This window comes from Miscanthus floridulus, chromosome 18 (assembly GCF_019320115.1).
Source record: "Miscanthus floridulus cultivar M001 chromosome 18, ASM1932011v1, whole genome shotgun sequence".
NCBI lineage: Eukaryota > Viridiplantae > Streptophyta > Magnoliopsida > Poales > Poaceae > Miscanthus > Miscanthus floridulus.
The window spans coordinates 112,942,623-112,960,007 of NC_089597.1; the positions used below are offsets into that span (position 1 = coordinate 112,942,623).

Below are 17,385 nucleotides of genomic sequence, written 5' to 3' on the forward strand. Positions count from 1 at the left end.
ATGCAATCTGCTTCAAAGTGTGAGTGTCCTTCCTCCTAGCCTCCCTCTCCTTTTGCTACCTGGTCTAGATGTCTCTGCACATCCCGAATATAGAGCTGAAAAGCCTACGGATAGGTGAGGGAGGACTGCCACGGCATGAAGTAGAATGTGAAGGAGCACATGGTGAAGGTGAAGCTCCTTCAGGTGCACCACTCTCAGGTGCATCTGCCTCTGGTGCTGCTGTTGCTCCTCCTAGTCCTACTAGAGGTAACCCTGTCTCAGGCAGATCTGCAACAATCTTCAGGGCCTTGTGAATCTTGTCATACTCGAATGTGTGCCCTGTCACCTGCTCAATCATATACATGATATAGGGAGCAAATCCACATCCCTTAAGTGGCCTCTCTCCCACACTCCTAATCTCTGACCAAATGAAGTCAAATACGCTAAACGGTCGAGCATCAGGTGCCATCCTGTGGAGCAGGTTCCTGGAGTAATCTGCAATGTTGCCCTTGTCTCCACCCTTGTAGTCAATAGTCTTCCTAAACATCCTGTCTAGGTACCTATAAGTAGGGTGAAGGCCTAGAACCTTCCCCACTGCTCCTCTCTCACCTCCTGGTGGATACATATAGGCGAGCTGCTCAGGAGGTAAAACCTACTCGGTGTGGATCCTATCCCTCTGGAGATCATCCTCTAAGAAGCCAAGTTGAGCGGCGAACACATTATAATCTACACTGTACCACTGGCCCTCAAGCATCCAGTGCATCCACCTCTCAACCTCCTCTACGAACAGAGTAGCATAGAACTGAGCTACAACCTCTATGTTCTAGTCATGCTGGAACTCTATGATCTCATAAACCCTAGTGCACTGGCAAATAGCAATAGCATAATCAACTGAGGCCTTCTACAACTCTCTAATGTACTGCCAGTCAATCCACTGAGACATGGCAATCACAGGGTTCCTAGTGAGAATCACACTGGAGTAGTAGTCCAGGTGAAAGGCTATCTAGAAGCGGTGATCGTACTGAACCTTAGGTAAGCCCCTCAGATCAACCCTTTGCTCATCTTTAGCTCTCCTGGTCATACCCTTTTCCCTGTAGTCGACTCTGGGAACATAAGAGGGCACATTTGGTAGACGTGTCTCAAGGAGACCATAATGCATACCCTGACCAGGCTGGTGCTGAACTAGAGGAATTGGCTCCTCCTTCTCAATCTCCTGCTCCTCATCTAAGCTATCACCATCTGATCCTCTGTCAGTGCTCTTCCTCTTTCTTTCTTCTCTAGACTCCACTCTGAACTCATCAGTGTTAGTGTCAGAAGAAGAGCTCCCTAATCCCTCTGCATACTAAGGTGCTGCACTAGAGGCAGCTCTGGTAGACCTCCTGCTAGTTGGCTTGAATCTAGGATGCATTTACTGTCTTGCCTTCTTGTACTTTTCAAGTGCGGGATCATGCCTGTGCTTGGACCTCAGCTCCTGTCGTCCACTCATGGCTGCTGTCCTGTATCCAAAGATTTTCAAGAAATTTCAGATACATGCCCAAAATTTAATCTCGAATTGCAATTTAGACATAGAATCTTTGATCCATGGTTTTACATCCATCTTTGACACACAACTGTCAATAGGTTTGCAAAACAAAGATACAAAAGAAGCTAAGCCTAACATACAATTCTTAATATTGGATTGAATCAAAAGGAAGCAGAGGAGCTGCTCTGCTGGGCCATACAGGACACGTCCGGTAGCATACCTGACACGTCCAATATGGGCACCCAGCAACCCTAACTAGGGTTCCTTGATTCAAACCATCATGGATCAATTCCAAACTTTGGGCATTGCTTCTATATCACCAATGCAGCATATTGACCGAAGGAATTTCAAAATCATGCATTGACCATGTAGATCGGACGAGATCCGTGATTAGGGTACCTTGAGAGGAGAGATGAGAAGGTGATGTGAAATCCAAATCCCCGCGCTTTCAACCTTGATGCAAGCCTTCTCCAATGCAATCTCCCTCTCTCCTTTTTCTTGGTGAAGTCCTCGGTCGCCCTAGGTGAGGAAGAAGTCGGTGGCTGGGTTGGTTGGAAGGAGACAAGCCTGTCTAGGCCGAAGGGGTACGCTCAGTTTTATAGCCCCGCTCATACCAGACACGTCCGATAGCATACCAGACATGTCCGGTATACGCGGGCTGGCCCAAGTTATTCCAAAATGTGTTTTCTCTCTTCCAATCCCCTTTTCTGTTATTTCTCAGTCCAAAAAGGTATATGATCTTGATCCAAATTGAGTATCATCACTTTTCTTATCCAATGCCATAAAATGATTTTCCCTTATCCAAATATTTGGCATAAACAAGATTTCACTTACTTGAGAGAGATAGAGTGAGACAAAGTAGATTGTGGACTTAAGAAAGCCATGCCATGTGTGATTAGCCAATCAAATAATCAAGGAGAGCTATAATCATCACATGACAAGGCTAGGTCACAAAGACCAAGATTCAAATAGTTTTTCAAATTCACACCACCTAAATATGCTAGTTATGGGTTTTGAAAAACATCTCTCCTATATCACACAAATGCACATTCTAACATATAAAGGGCCTTAGATGCACTTATAATGCATGTATGTAAACACATACCTTTGCCTTGAGCCCATAAGAATACCACTAAGAAGATAAATAGCATGATGATCTTTATGTTGACCTCAATTGCCAAATAATCATGCTAGATACATTTTCATCCAAAGAACTACAAAGAATGCTAGACAAATTTGTTAGTCCACAATGGTGCAAAATAGAAATTTAGCTCCCCCTAAATAAGTGCTTCAAGTAATTTGAATGACTTTCAACAAGCACTTTTATTCTATTAAGAAATTGAGAGCCAATTTTCCATTTTGACCATAAACCTAATAAAATTGCCATATTTACAATTGAGTTCAAGAGATGCTCACAATCCACTTAGTTTTGATAAATCACAAGCTTTTGAGTAAGTTAAGGATATATGAAAATATACGGATCAAAGACTCGGTTGTAATTCAAATTGTGTTCTGGTTGCTGCAATACCGGACACGTCCGGTAGGTATACCAGACACGTCCGGAATACACAGAACAGAAACACTTTCTTTCTATCCCTGGCCATACCAAACACATCCGATAGCAATACCGAACACGTCCGCTAGGTTCAAGACAGAACCAATTAATTCACTGCTTGTAATTCTTCGTTTAGCTCTAGTATTTATTATAAACTTGCACCGCAACAAATGAATTGGTTTACTAGAGAGCCGTTAAAAGCATCATATGGCAAAGTAAAATTATTTTTAATTGAATCTAATTAGCCACTTTCATTATTTCACAAATATACCTATTTGTGAGCTATAGAACACGAAACGAACAAAGTGGCTATCCTAAAAGGTTTAGGTACTTGTTACCAATGGTGAGGATGAAATATATGATATATTCATTGAATTATCTTCGGGTCAACCATATAAGAGATTATGATAAGAATTGGTTGATAGATTGAGTGAATATTGTCAAATTGCTTGCTCAACCACCCCGAAGCCTTCACCTCATCACCAAGTACCTACATCATTAACCTAAGCACACTTTGGTACCCAACTCTTGTTAGGTCCTTTTGAGTTAGTCAACAAGTGCTTAGGCACCCAAATAGCTTTAGCACTAGTTTGTGGTGAACACATCACCTTACTAGTGCTAACTCTATTTGTGGTCTTCCTAAGCTTATCATTATAAACATATGTGTTTGGCTTAGGAGCATTACCATTTGGGCATTCATAGCTTAGATGCCCCTTTCTTCTACAAGCATAGCATATGTGGCCTTTGTTTGCTCTATGCTTGCTTTGCTTGTATGGACATCAATCAACCTTGTAGCCCATCTCATTGCATCCATATCTTCTTGTTGCAACTTAGGCTTTCTTTCTTGCCTCTTTGTATATTTGGCATTTCTTGGTGAGATGCCCCGATTTCTTGCTCATGAGACAAGTGCTTTGTCCATCACTTTTCTTTTGGTTGGCCAACTTGTTAGATTCCTTTTGTTCAGCCGCTTCACACTTGTCAGCCCAACTCTTGTGTGGACACATAGCCCACTCATGTCCATACAATCCACAACCATAGCACATCCTTTTTCCATGTTTCTTGCTCTTGGTTGTGTTGGCCTTGCTTGAAATGTGATTCTTTTGTTGGGCTTTGGAGGAAGCAAAGTTTGAACCCTTCTCAAGCTTCTTCACCATGTTATCATGGTTATCTTGAGAAGGTTGTGCTTTCTTCTTACCCTTCAATTGAATCACATATTTCTTTAATCTTTCCACCTCTTCTTTGAGCTCTATGTTTTCTATGAGATTTAGCTCAATCGAAGATTGGCTTGCTTGAGGAGCACACTCATTAGTACAAGAAATATTTAATTGAGATGGTGTACTAGTGAGTGAATGTGTAAGAGGTTGAGAAAAATTTACCGATGTGATCACAACCTCATGAGCTACCTCAAGCATGATGCTTGATTCTACTACTTCCTCATGAGAGCACTTTAGATGAACATAGTTTGCTTGTAGCACATTATACTTGCTTGATAGTTCATCTAGCCTTGCCTTGAGCTCAAAGTTTTCCTTCTCTAGTTGTGAAACACTAGAAGAGGAGTTAGTAACTAAAGCATGCTCAATTGACAATTTTTTATACCTTTCACTTAGAGCCTTTAGTTCTTCCATCTTAGAGATGAGAAACAATTCTTGCTTTTGAAGTGATTGCTCTTGCTTCTCAATCTCTTCTTCAAGCTCATCATTCTTTTCAACTATCTTCATGATGATGAACTTATCTTTGCGGTTGAGATGATCAAGGTTGTAGTTGTCTTCAACTTCAACATCACTCTCATCCTGATCATCTACTTGTGCTTTCTCCTTTTCTTAATCTTTCTTGTTACTCTTTTTCTTGCTTTTCTTGGCCATGAGACACAAGTGATGAGTATCATGAGACACTGAGGTTGACTCATCACTTGGTCGCCACCGGGCTTGAGCATCGTTGCAAACAGTTGCTTGCTACACTACTGCCTCGGCCATATCGGACACGTCCGGTATGTGTAGGCAGACAGCAGATCATGAGCTGCTTGCACTTCTTGCTCTGGCTCGATGCTCTTGAGGTCTTGTGAGGCTTCTTTGCTGTATGATGACACAATGGACATACTTTCTATTGACTCAATCTCAAGTGCATCATCACATTTGGATTTTCCATATAAATCAAAAAGTCTAGTCCAAATGAGATGAGCACTCTCCGGAGGTGGTTATCCATTGAAGATTGCCTCATCTTGAACCTCTACACTCAATGCATTCAAAATAATATTAATAGCTTGAGCATTGAGTTGCACGCATATCTCTTCCTCTTTTGACAATTTTTTGTAGTTGCTCCAATCAACTATAGAAAGAGGTATGCTTGCATCCACAATATGCTCAACAAGAGGACTAATATCTCTAAAAGCATTGAGTACATGTATTGACCAAGTTAGAAAGTTTGAACCATCATTTTGGAGAAGCACCGGCTCCAACTCGATAGGCGTCGACATCCTTTTCTCACGGCGGTGAAGCTTTAGGTGAGAACCTCGCTCTGATACCAATTGAAAGAACCTAGGATGCCGCCTAGAGAGGGGTGAATAGACATTTCTAAAAATTAACACCTTTAAATGCGAAAACAATTAGTAAAGGGAGTTTCCAAAATGGAAACTCCAAATAAGAGTAATACCACCCCTAATAAGTTACCCACATAGTGTACAAGGTATAAAGAATATATCTAGAAGCTACAACCCTGCAACACAAAGTTAGAACTGCGAATAAATATTTTTAGCATAGAGCTCTAATACCGGACGTGTCCGGTATGCACGGTTTCTGCAGAACAGCCCCGAACTTGCTCCTTTCGATTTCTATCTTCAAACCAAACTGCAGGTACCTACTAGAGATATCAATATACACAGAGAACCTGCACAAGATCTAGAGCAACACAAATATCAAATGAAATGTGAATTGAGACATGATATTTGTTTTACCGAAGTTCGGACTCGTTCGAGTCCTACTCTCCGTTGAGGGGGCTGCGGGCGACCCAGCGAAGGTCAGCCCTAGAGGGTACCACGAAGGTCACTCTAGCCAGAGTCTTTTCCAACTCCTTTTCCTCCTTCCACTAAATGATTCCAAGGCGGCAGAATCGACCGTTACAAACTTTTCGTGGTACACCACAATCTCTTGGGTGCTCTCCGGCGACGCCTAACCGTCTAGGACCGAAGAGTCCAAGAGTAACAAATGTGAATCACGAGATTGACAATATGCACAAGTGCTCAAGTGGTGGCTTGCTCTCTTTTTCAAATTCTCTCTTAACCCACAAATGGATTTTGCAATTTGTATCACGCACTCACTAAGAGAGGGTTTAGGAGAGTTGGCAAGGCTCAAAAACGTGTGTGTGTGTGTGTATCAGCAGAATCAGCAGCCTCCAAAGATGGAGGCTTGGGGTTATTTATAGCCCACTTGGAAAAACTAGTCGTTTTATAGCCGTTGCCATACTGCATACCGGACACATCCGGTATTACTTACACTGCGCCAACGGTAACTAAGTTACAGTGAAGTTGTGAGGCGTCGGAACTCCCGATGAATGTCGAGACTTCCGACCATCGGAACTCCCGACTCACGTCGGAACTCCCGACCCTCAGCAAATTGGAAAACCATGTAACTGAGTTAAAGTATGTGAGGTGTCGGAACTCCCGACTCATTGCCAGAACTCCCGACCCTCAAGGCTTTGAAAAGTAACCATTGGCCCTGGTCATGCATACCGGACACGTCTGGTATGAATACCGGACACGTCCGGTATGACTGGGACAGTGAACCCTCCAATGTTAGTTAAAGTGCGAGACGTCGGAACTCCCGACCCTTGCCGGAGCTCCCAACTGTCAGATCTCCCGACTTATGTCGAAACTCCCGACGAACCAACCCGAGAACAATAAATTTACAGCTGCTGGTCAAATACCGGGCACGTCCAGTATGAATACCGGACACGTCCGGTATTGCCAGACCAGCAAGAAATCAGTTAGCTCTTTTGTCTCTCAAACACTCAAAACTCACATGGGTTGGCTTAAGCACTTATGAAACATTATCTATCAACATGATGCATCACTCTTAATAGTACGGCATACCTATCAAACTCAAGATCAAAGAAAAAATGAATTTATACCACTTGAGTTTATCTCTTTTGAATTGATGCTGTCCCTTTCAATCTTCATCAAGTAAGGGTGCTAACATGTTGATATTGATCTTTTCACTTGAGCATAGCCATCTTGAGCATGTGACTTGATTCCATTCATCAAATTTGAATAATCCCAAATGTATCAAGTCACTTCCATGAAACACTCCAATAGTAATTTGATCCTCCACATAAACATGAACATCATAGCTTGATTAGTACCTCAACTAAATGCAAGTACTTCCTTCTTCACCCTAGCTAGGTTCTTCGGCCGCCAAGCCATCGCTTGCCCTTCACCCTTGCTTAGTACCTCGAAGCCTTTCCTTGCTATCTTCACCATCTCAAGCCATCAAGTCACATCTTGTGTTGAATCATCCATTCATGTATTGTTATCTTTTTCATTTCAATTTAGCAAGCTTCAAATATGAGACCAATCTATATGCAATCCCTTATGTCTCATTAATTAATTCTTACAAGCTTGCTTTCACATAGTACATGAAAATCCCACAATAAATAAGCCTTTGCATGAATTCTATTTGCATTGTTGTCTTGTACTTGAACTAGATTATTTATACAACAACACATCATTTTGGCTTTTATTAAGTACTTGTGAGATAACCTATTACCTGTCCACACTTAGCAAACGGGTTAGTCCTTTAATCACGTTGTCATTCAATCATCCAAAACCCACTAAAGGGCTAGATGCACTTTCACCGCCACCTAGACGGCTAGGAGCGGCGAGGATCGTCGAGCGGAGGTTGGTGATTGTCTCCAGCTCCGAGAGTGGTGATTGTGACGGGTTCTTGACATTTCCTCGGTGGAGAGTCAAAAGGTATTCTAGTGGATTGCTCATGGCTTGTGTGATATCCATCTTGTGTTGGTTGTGCGGCACCCTATTGAGGGTTTGGCGTATGATGCCAATTAGCGTGTGAACCTCCAAGTGAGTGAATCACCACAACGAGGACTAGCTTGCTGGCAAGCAAGTGAACCACGATAAAAAATCATTGTGTCATCATTTGATTTCGAGGTGATTGGTCTTCATTAGTATTCATTCTTGTGGTTGATTGGTTCATTCCTCGACTCAGCGGTATAACCATCTTGCTCTCTCTCTTTATATTACCGCAAACTACTTGTCAAGCTCTTTAGTGTAGCTAGTCGTGAGAGCTTGTTAGTTTGATTAATGTGGCTCTTTAGTTAGCCTTTGAGAGCACACTTAGTGTAGTAACATAGCCATTGTATGGATAGAGACTATAGAAACTAGAATTGTGGTAGGTGGCTTGTACTTTTAGTAGGCTAGCGCAACACTCGCTTCGCCTCATATTTGTCTAAACCGGTTTGCTAAGTGTTGTTGTAGAAATTTTTAATAGGCTATTTACCCCCCTCTAGCCATTAAGACCTTTCACCAGTACCTGGGTGCATGAGCGCCGTAGGCATCCCGGCCCACGTTCAAGTCTTGGTCGGTTCCCAATCCATGGATTTTCCTCAAAGAAAGGCAGCGAGCCCTTGGGACCAGTCAAACAAACCCAAGAACTATATGGATTGGCCGCCAAGAATCTGGAGTTGGTCACCAGCTGACCCATGCTAGACCCCCACAAACGGGAAGTCGGGCCCCACTCGAACTAGCCCGTTAACAGCTCACCGAGCATCTTGATTCGTCCATTGAGGAAAACATGGCACAGCTCAGCCCCTCCGTTTTATCAGAAAAAACGCTTGAGGGTGGACGATCACAAGACGAGCTGACCCCTCGACTGGACCCTTGCTACGCGCGGGGGCTCGAGGAAAGTTGGACTCGCAAGGAGACCGAATACATGGTTGTATGACAATGGCGGATCGATCAGATCCTAGGGACGGATCGGAATCAAGAGAAATCTTTTTTGGCCCCTCGAATCCCACAACTACATGTTCCCAAGGAGTCCGATCGCAACAGAAGGGAATCGCAACCCACCAAGACGATCACGGGCAGTAGAAGATCGAAGTCCCTCCATCCGAAAAAGCCTACGAAGGAGTATCCTACTCCACCGCAAGCTCGGGGGCTACTGTCGGGTATCGGTATTAGGGATACCTGAAGAAGGGATCTGAGGACCGCGGACGACGACTCGCCAAGATAATCAAGGACACACATCAGTCTCAACCGACCCTAAAGGGACGATCTCTGTCTCGCCCGACCCTGAGGGCACGAGCCCCGTGTCGCCCGACCCCGAGGGTACGGAGGCCATCTCGCCTGACCCTGAGGGCACGGGCTCCGTCTCGCCCGACCCTGAGGGCATGGGCCCCGTGTCGCCCAACCCTAAGGGTACGGGAGCCGTCTCGCTCGACCCTGAGCGCACGGGCTCCGTCTCGCCCGACCCCTGGGTCGCGGGCTCCGTCTCGCCCGACGGGGACCCATACCACCTCCAACCACTACGGGTCTGTGGGTATGACCCCGAGGGCAAACTTCTGACACCGGGGGGGAAGCGGGCACGTCTCGACGTGATCCATGGCCACGTCAGGCCACGCCCGAGGGTTCACATCGCCAACAGTGACGGGTGTGTGGTCGCTGTGCTGCCTACTCCTCGTACGGCTGCTGACAGGCACGTCGGTTCACCATGCCGTCCGCCGAGACAGGATGGGACGCCACGACCAGCTGATGACGTCAGGACATAACACCAGTGGTGAACAGAAGCCCGACGTGGAGCCGTCCCCGTCACCATCTACAATGTCGGTGGAACCCGCATGAAGGAGGACCTGATGACTCTGGAGGCCTTCTTCTCTCTCGCTTTTCTCCTTTCTCTCTGTAACTTGCGCCTTACCTTCACCTATAAAAGGGGAAGGCTGAACAAACTCTCAGCACTCTTCAACCCTTCCACCAGAGACCTAGGATCTGCTCTCTCTCTCTCTCGCCCGTTTATAACCCCTACTACAAACTAGTGCTGATAACACGAGCAGTAACACACTGGACGTAAGGACATTCCGTCCGAACCAGTATAAATCCTTGTATCCTCCGAGCACACCATCCGGGCCAGATGCGCAGATACAAATTTACTAGCCGGTAATCCAAAACACCGACACCAACCAATATGCTCTCAACTTTTTTTAGCCACTCGGAGAACTCATTGATTTTCCAATTACTTTTTTGGAACTATTGGACATGCTCAAAATAGCGCTTGCTCGTTTATAGTCATAGGAAAATTATAGAATTCATTAAGAGTGCTACGTGGACAAAATGCTGACGTGGAAGAGGCCTTTTTTTATCCTGGAACACATAACAAAATTCCCAGCTGTTTTGCAGAGACCATCTGCTCTCGCCAACAGAGAACACTGCACGATAGAGTGAGTATAGTTTCACAGGCATCAGTATTAGATACAAAAGTTGTATGCTCAGTACATACAAGACAAAAAGATGCCGAGGGCCTACGAAGTGGAATATATAGCAAGGCTTAGCCTAAACCACAGTTGCCCGGCACACTATCATGCAAGATTTAGTCCTAGTTTCTTCATCAGAACGGCCAAATTCAGCCTCTGCGAGTCAGTGGGTACCCTCAGCGAGGAAGGGATCAGGAACAGCAGCAGGATCCAACTCATAGAAGCCACAGAGCGTGCCACCCTTTTCTTTTGTCAGTTGGAAAGAGGGTATCCGGTGAGAAAACCGCAAGTTATCTTTTGTTGGCACCTCCAGAATACCCCTCTCATTGTCTGGCCTGAATATAGTTCTGTAGCCATCTACCTGAGTCAGAAACAAAACTTTCGTGACAGCTTCAGTGCGCGCAGCTATCACACCAATGGCATATTCACAGACATCCTTGCTGGAAGGAACCCAGCCAGGTGACCAATTGCAGTAGATCGCCCAAATTTCCCCTACTTGTGGGTGAATTTCAAAGTGCCGCTTCGAACGGATCCCTACTACATGAGAGAATGCACCATTCGTGTCATACTTGATACTCCAGTAACGGATTTTAAATGTCCCACAGCTCACAGGTACGTCATTCTCTAACCACAGATTCTCCTGTTCTGATCGAGGGCATGCTTCCAGCCAAGTCAGTTGCACTCCAAACGGATCTCGATCAACTTGTGAAACCCAGCCATAGTATTTTGGAAGTTTATCAAAATCACTGTAAAGAGCCCATATCTGGCCTCGTGCAAACTTAGTATTCAACCGGCCTTCTTCAAAGTTGTAGAATACTGTTTTTGGATATGTCAAAATAATGGGGGAGCAGCAGCCTTGCAGAGCAGAAGAACCAGGCACACAAGAATCAAGCGTAACCGGTGGAAATGCTACGTCCAAGTTACTAGGAAGCGATACGGTATCTAGTTCAAGAAACCCACTAGGGACACCAACCTTCTCATTTCTTGTTCTGAAAAATGGGATACTGTGGGAAAACCGAAGTAGATCACTTGATGGTATAACAAATGATGATTTATCCTTTGCTTGTGCAAACAGACTCACAAAACTTTCAACCCTGACCAAGGGGATAACAGTGACACCAGCTTCCATTGTAAAGTTTGAAAGGACCTCCACCACTTCATACTCATAGGATCGATGATTGTCTGCATCTGAGATCCACTGCATACTCCAGCCCTTATAAAGAGCCCATACCTCACCCTTACTTGGATGTATTACATAAGAACCCCTTGTTCCGCCTTCAGCCCATGAAATAATGTGAGAAAACATGAGGTGATGTTGTGACTCTTGTGTGTTTCCTAACTTAAAGTTCCCACAAGCCACAGGAAGTTCATTATAAGTCCAATTGTCCTCATCATCATTCACTGCATAGTGATCCAGCCAAGTGAACTGAACTCTGAAGTTGGTAGTATCAAGATGTCTAATTCTAGCATAATATCTTGGCATGGCATCAAAGTCATCATAAAGTGCCCATATCTGATTAACTGCAAACAGTTTGACATCCCTACAGTTACCGAAGTCAAAAAATTCTGAGTCAGGGTATGTGAAGCTCCCAGCATTGCAAGGCTTCCCAGCAGGTTTATTGCCTTCATTGACAGTACAACTTTTATCTTGATTATCTGTTTTGCTGTAGACATGAGATTCACTAATTTGTCCATCAGCATGGGCAACATTATCAGCAAACACTTCATTAGGACTGCAGGCAGCATTTGAGCACCAATCTTTGAGTGTTCGACTCTTTTTCTTTGGAGAGTTAAGGGTGTTATTGGCATCAACATATGCCTTTCTCCTAAAACATCTCTGTGGAGTAGGGATTCCTGCAGCACCTGGCACTGCTGATGTATCCACCCCACTACTTAGGTTTTTCCCATCACCAAAATATGGTACAGTGGTGTCAGTTTGCATCCTTCCATCTGCCCTATCATTTCCGTTTGGTGCAGATGCTTTAGAAGGATTTGTTGCAGAAAATTCAACTCCTTTCCGACTTGTCTCTGTATGATCAACCATACCTTCACCACCTGGTTTTGAACTCCTCTTCATTTGTTCATCACATTGTGCTGCATTCATCACAGGACTTGTCTCTTTGTTCTCTCTAGAAGAGAGATATCTAGAACAGCCTTGTTGAGTAGGAAGACAGCCCTGTTGCGCATCACTATTTGCAGTTTTTGATGAGAATACAGAAGTCACATCCTCTGTACTTATCTGGTGTGCAAATAATTTTTTCCTGCAGTTCCGACAACGGATCTGAAGATTGAGTATGTCGCCATGGTACTTATATTTTGTTTTACAGTGGATGCATACGGTCCAAAATGTACACCCATCAGTGGGTGATGAACCTGATGGTCCATATCTTGCTGTGTTACTTCTATTTGCATTGGTTTTGTTAATCGGCTCTGTAGTCTTCATTGGTTGTGTAGCCTGCTTTGGCTGTGTGGCCCGTTCTGATTCCTCGACCAGATTAGGTAGTGTAGCCTGCTTTGGTTTTGCAGCCTGTTTTGGTTGTGTAGCCTGATTTGGTTGTGTGACCCGAGTTGGTTCTGCAGCCTGTCGGTTGTGTAGCCCCTGCTTTGGTGCAATTTTGAAAGCAACCCTCCATTTGACATCATATACATGTCGTTTTGTTTGATCAGCCAATGTTGAGTATGCTTCTGCAACAAACTTCAAAGCAGAATCTGCACCAGCATAACTGTTTTTATCAGGGTCAAGTAAGAGAACAAGCTTACAAAACTGCTTCCTTATGGTCATCTCATCCGCTGTCCCTTCTACCTGGAGAATTCCATAAAAGTCCAATATCCCATTTACCTTTGCTTCTGCTGCACAATGTACTTCACAGACAGTTAACAGCTGGGGTATGTTCTCGACCTCTGGAAAAATCCTCTGGGCTTTAAGGGCAATCCTTTTAGCACCAGCAAAGTCTCTGTTTTCCAACTTCTTAGCAGCAATTTCCATGGCCTTCAAGGCCTCTTCTCTGCTGCACTCCATTGTACTGATTATGGAATTGGTTCCCAACAATCCAACATCAATCGCTGTCACACAAAATATTACCCACACAAGGCTTCCAAGCTCTTTCTTAAACCATCCAAGAAGTATATGAACACCTTGAATAGGTTCACTTCTCTCCAATGCAGATAGAGCCTATAGCATGGTCAGGTCAGAAGCAGAGATCACTGTGTAGGTAGCTAGTGCAGACCATGCACGTGCAGCGATTCTCCAGATGAGGCAGCCTGAGAGACAAGACAATCAGAAATCAGGATAAAATAGTACTCCCTAAGTCGTTGTGGCTAGGTCCATTGCTTTTGCTACGCACGTATTAAAAACAATGTATCTAGAAAAGTCAAAACCACTAATAATTTGGAATGGAGGGAGTAGGAATTTTACACATTGCAATTCCATCATATAAACAGACTTGATGAGTTTTCTTTTCCTAACTTCCTTCCCTACCCATGCAGGATTCCAAAAGGAGTTATTAAGGGCCTATTTGAGACTGCTCTGCTCCAACTTTTACAGCTCTGCTCCCAACTTTGCTAGCCACACAGGTCAGCTCCACAAATTCCACTCCAGGAAAAAAAAAGTGGAGTTGAGGGCTAACTCCACGTTTTTTTGCAGAGCTCCTCAATGGGTACTCTACAAACTCTACTTATGAACTTTCTCGTGGAGTTGGGGTAAAATTACCCCACCGCTGTCACTAATTACACAACATACCCCTTCACTTTCTTTCTCACCAACACCACCCCTCCTGAATCATCGCCCTCTCCTCTCCCTCGGTGAACAGTAGCGCCACTGCACCACCTCCTCCCTCCTTCAACCCTACTGGTGGCGCTCGGAACCCGGCCATCACGGGCTCTCCACATGCGAGTTGATGACCAGATTAGACGGATCTGGTGATACTCAACCAGATGAACTCCTTTTTCCTCACAAATCCCCTCCTCTGTCGCATCTATCTACAAACCTCAGCTCGCCTTCGCCACTGCAATTGGTCGTCAATGGGGCCCTTCGCTGGGGTAGAGGGCCGCCCTCCCCTGGCCATTCAGCAATGGGCCCTTCGCTGGGGTCGAGAGCCGCCCTCCCCTAGCCATTCAGCAAGCGCAGCACCCTGCTGCTTGGCCTGGCGAGGCCCCGGCCAGCCACGGTCTCCCATGGCATGGCCGGAGGCAGTCAGGCCACTTGCCAAGGCCGGCCAGGGGCTGGCGCCGACCAGTCGCCGCCGTGCAAGGTTGGTTCAATGTCAGGTGTGCGGCAATGATTACTGCAAGCAAGAATGGATTCAATAGAGTTCTCCTTTACAGGCTCATGTGGCATTGTATATCTAGTTACGATGAGCGATTTTCTTATTTAGCAGATTTGTGTTGTTTATGCACCACTGATGACATTGATAGAACGGACTGAAATAAAAATTTGGCAAACACTAACAGCAGTGGCGGAGCTAGCGCTCAAAGCAAGCAGGGGCCAAACAGGCCTCAAGAACGTACTGCTACAGGCAAGCATGGCACCATAACTAGCAAGTTTGCATGCATCAGGCATCTAGTCAGTAGTAACAGACAAAACAACTATGCATGCAGCTATGCCAGTAGACAGTGGGGAAATATACATGCACTTGCACATGACAACTATGGAACTCGATGCATGGCAAGGGGGGGCCATGGCCCTCTATGGCCCTAAGGTAGCTCCGCCAGTGACTAACAGGGCACTATATGGTCTTAAATTGAGTATGTATTGGTATTGGATGCTATCGTAATTCCTTGCATGCCAAAGGATCGAACAATTAATCTTGTTTGTTGCAAATCAGGACTATACGCATGCTGAATGTCTGCAGTGTGTCAAAAACTGATGTGATACGCTGACGGTTTAATTAGTGACTTATCCACCTATGTTTTTTCTCTAATGCTGACCAATTTCATAATTTTCATTTTGATATCGATGAGTTCTGTATTTTAGTGTTTAAATAACTGAGATATGTGCTGCATTATGAATATTTCTAATTCTATTGCAAGCCTTTGAAATTCTTTTTTAACAGGACTCTACATTTTCATATGGTCAAAGGATGAAGTACAAGATCTCATCACAAGAAAAGTTCACTGTTCTGATATCATTTGTATTTTATTTTGGTCAGAAAAAAAAATGTATCGTATAGAATCATTGAATACAACACTTCCGTCATATTCTTCTGTAAAGAATTTTTTGCTTAATGAAAATATTATTATGATCTATGGTACTATGAACAACGAGTTGCTTGTTTGTGTAATTGATGTTAATAAAATGTATTATATTGTTTTTACCATCATTTTTTAACTAAATTAGTTGCACTTACAATATTTTATATCATATTTCAATTAGTAAAAGAAAATGGCCACTTGTGTATGCTTACAATCATCAAAATATACACCAAACATCATTCAGGGGCACATTAGACCTTTCCCAGCTAAACCTCTCGTTCCTAGAGCTGAAGTCAGGCTATGTGTCAAACAGGCGCATCTGCTCCAGTGTAGAGCTGCAATTCCATAGCGGAGCTACTCCAAGGTGGAAGTGGTGGGGGCGTGGGGCAGAGCTAGAAAAACTGGAGCTGGAGTGGAGGTGGAGCTGTCCCAAAAGCGCACGCTTCAGCACGCTCAGTCACAACGCGGACGGGCCACGCGTGGCTTTAGGGCATAAGCGCTCCCAAAGCGGCAAGACCGATTCAGGCGCGGAGGCGGAGAAAAGCACCCGCAGAAGCGAGCGACGCGCCGCGAGACAGCCACTCGGTGGCAGGGCCGCAGGGGCTGCGCGGGAGCTCGATTTGCGCGTGTGCGGGAGCTTGACTTGCGCGCTCGAGCGACCGCACGGGAAGACAAAATCTACGGGCGGCGGTAGGGGACAAAAGCGGAAGACAATGGAATGGGATAGGGTTAGGGAACGAGACCTGCGCCGCCGCCGGACATGAGGTCGAGCTCGTCGGCCTCCAGTCTTCTTCTGTGCACTCACATGCCGCGACTCCCGAGGTCCGGGCTACTCCCTTTCCTGCATCTCGTGGTCGCCACCCCGACCTCCGGCGTCCGTCTTCACGTCTTGTTGATGCGGCGGCGCCGCGGCGGTGGCGGAGGTGTGGAATGGAAGTGGAACAGAAAAGAGTGCGGGGCCCACAAAGAAGGGAGGAGTTTCGCGGTTTCGCCTGAGAATTTTTTTTAATTTTAACATTTTTTTAAACTATTTTTAATTCTAACACTTTTTTTAATAACATTTTTGGACGCGTCTGTTTGCATGGCGTGGCAAATTCACTCTGCCGCGTCATGCATGGTGACGCGGCATGGAGCGGTCAACAACCGCGGCGATCGCTGACATGACGGGGCTGACGCGCCCCAACTATAGCACGGCGGTCAAAGCGGCAGCAAATGGAATAAGGCACTTCTGTTATGTTCTCACATGAGCTAAGTTATTTCGTCGTGTCGGTCTAACGAATAGGTCAGCAGGAAGGTTAAGTGCACGAGACAATCAATACACAAGTTCAACAATACTAACTTGTACACGTCCCAAGTTCATCGCAAGTTCGACAATACCTCTGTTCGATATAAGTTCAGCAAGTCATAACTACGACACAAGTTCATCAATACATAAGTTCGACATTACTCAACATACGACATGTTCCATTAGTGTATGGGTGTCCGAGTACAAGTGCATCATGTCATCCTAAAGAACTCCTACGCCCCAGGAGTATATGGGTACAGTGGACGTCGCTGCCTCTTCGGACGTCAAGGCAGCACGTTAGGGGTGAACCCAACGTCGGTACGATCTCACTGGCGGTACTATTGAGTGTAACTAGGACCCTGCAATTATAATATAGGCATC

The 17,385-nt window shown here is 45.1% G+C and overlaps 1 protein-coding gene and 1 pseudogene across 1 annotated transcript; one reads left to right on the plus strand and one right to left on the minus strand.

Annotated features, from left to right (window-relative positions):
* The window catches only part of LOC136521943 (polyubiquitin-like), a 256,415-nt pseudogene that overhangs the window by 221,027 nt on the left and 18,003 nt on the right, over positions 1-17,385 (plus strand).
* Positions 10,408-16,624, minus strand: LOC136521936 (uncharacterized). The gene is made up of 2 exons (XM_066515722.1): positions 16,463-16,624; positions 10,408-13,790 (listed from the first exon to the last, which is right to left on the minus strand). The coding sequence occupies exon 2, from the start codon at positions 13,546-13,548 to the stop codon at positions 10,693-10,695; it is 2,856 nt and encodes a 951-aa protein (XP_066371819.1). The 5' UTR covers positions 13,549-13,790; positions 16,463-16,624; the 3' UTR covers positions 10,408-10,692.

Bases quoted from the DNA above. Each gene is read 5' to 3' on its own strand.
- LOC136521936 (XM_066515722.1), bottom strand. From the start codon at position 13,548: ATGGAGTGCAGCAGAGAAGAGGCCTTGAAGGCCATGGAAATTGCTGCT.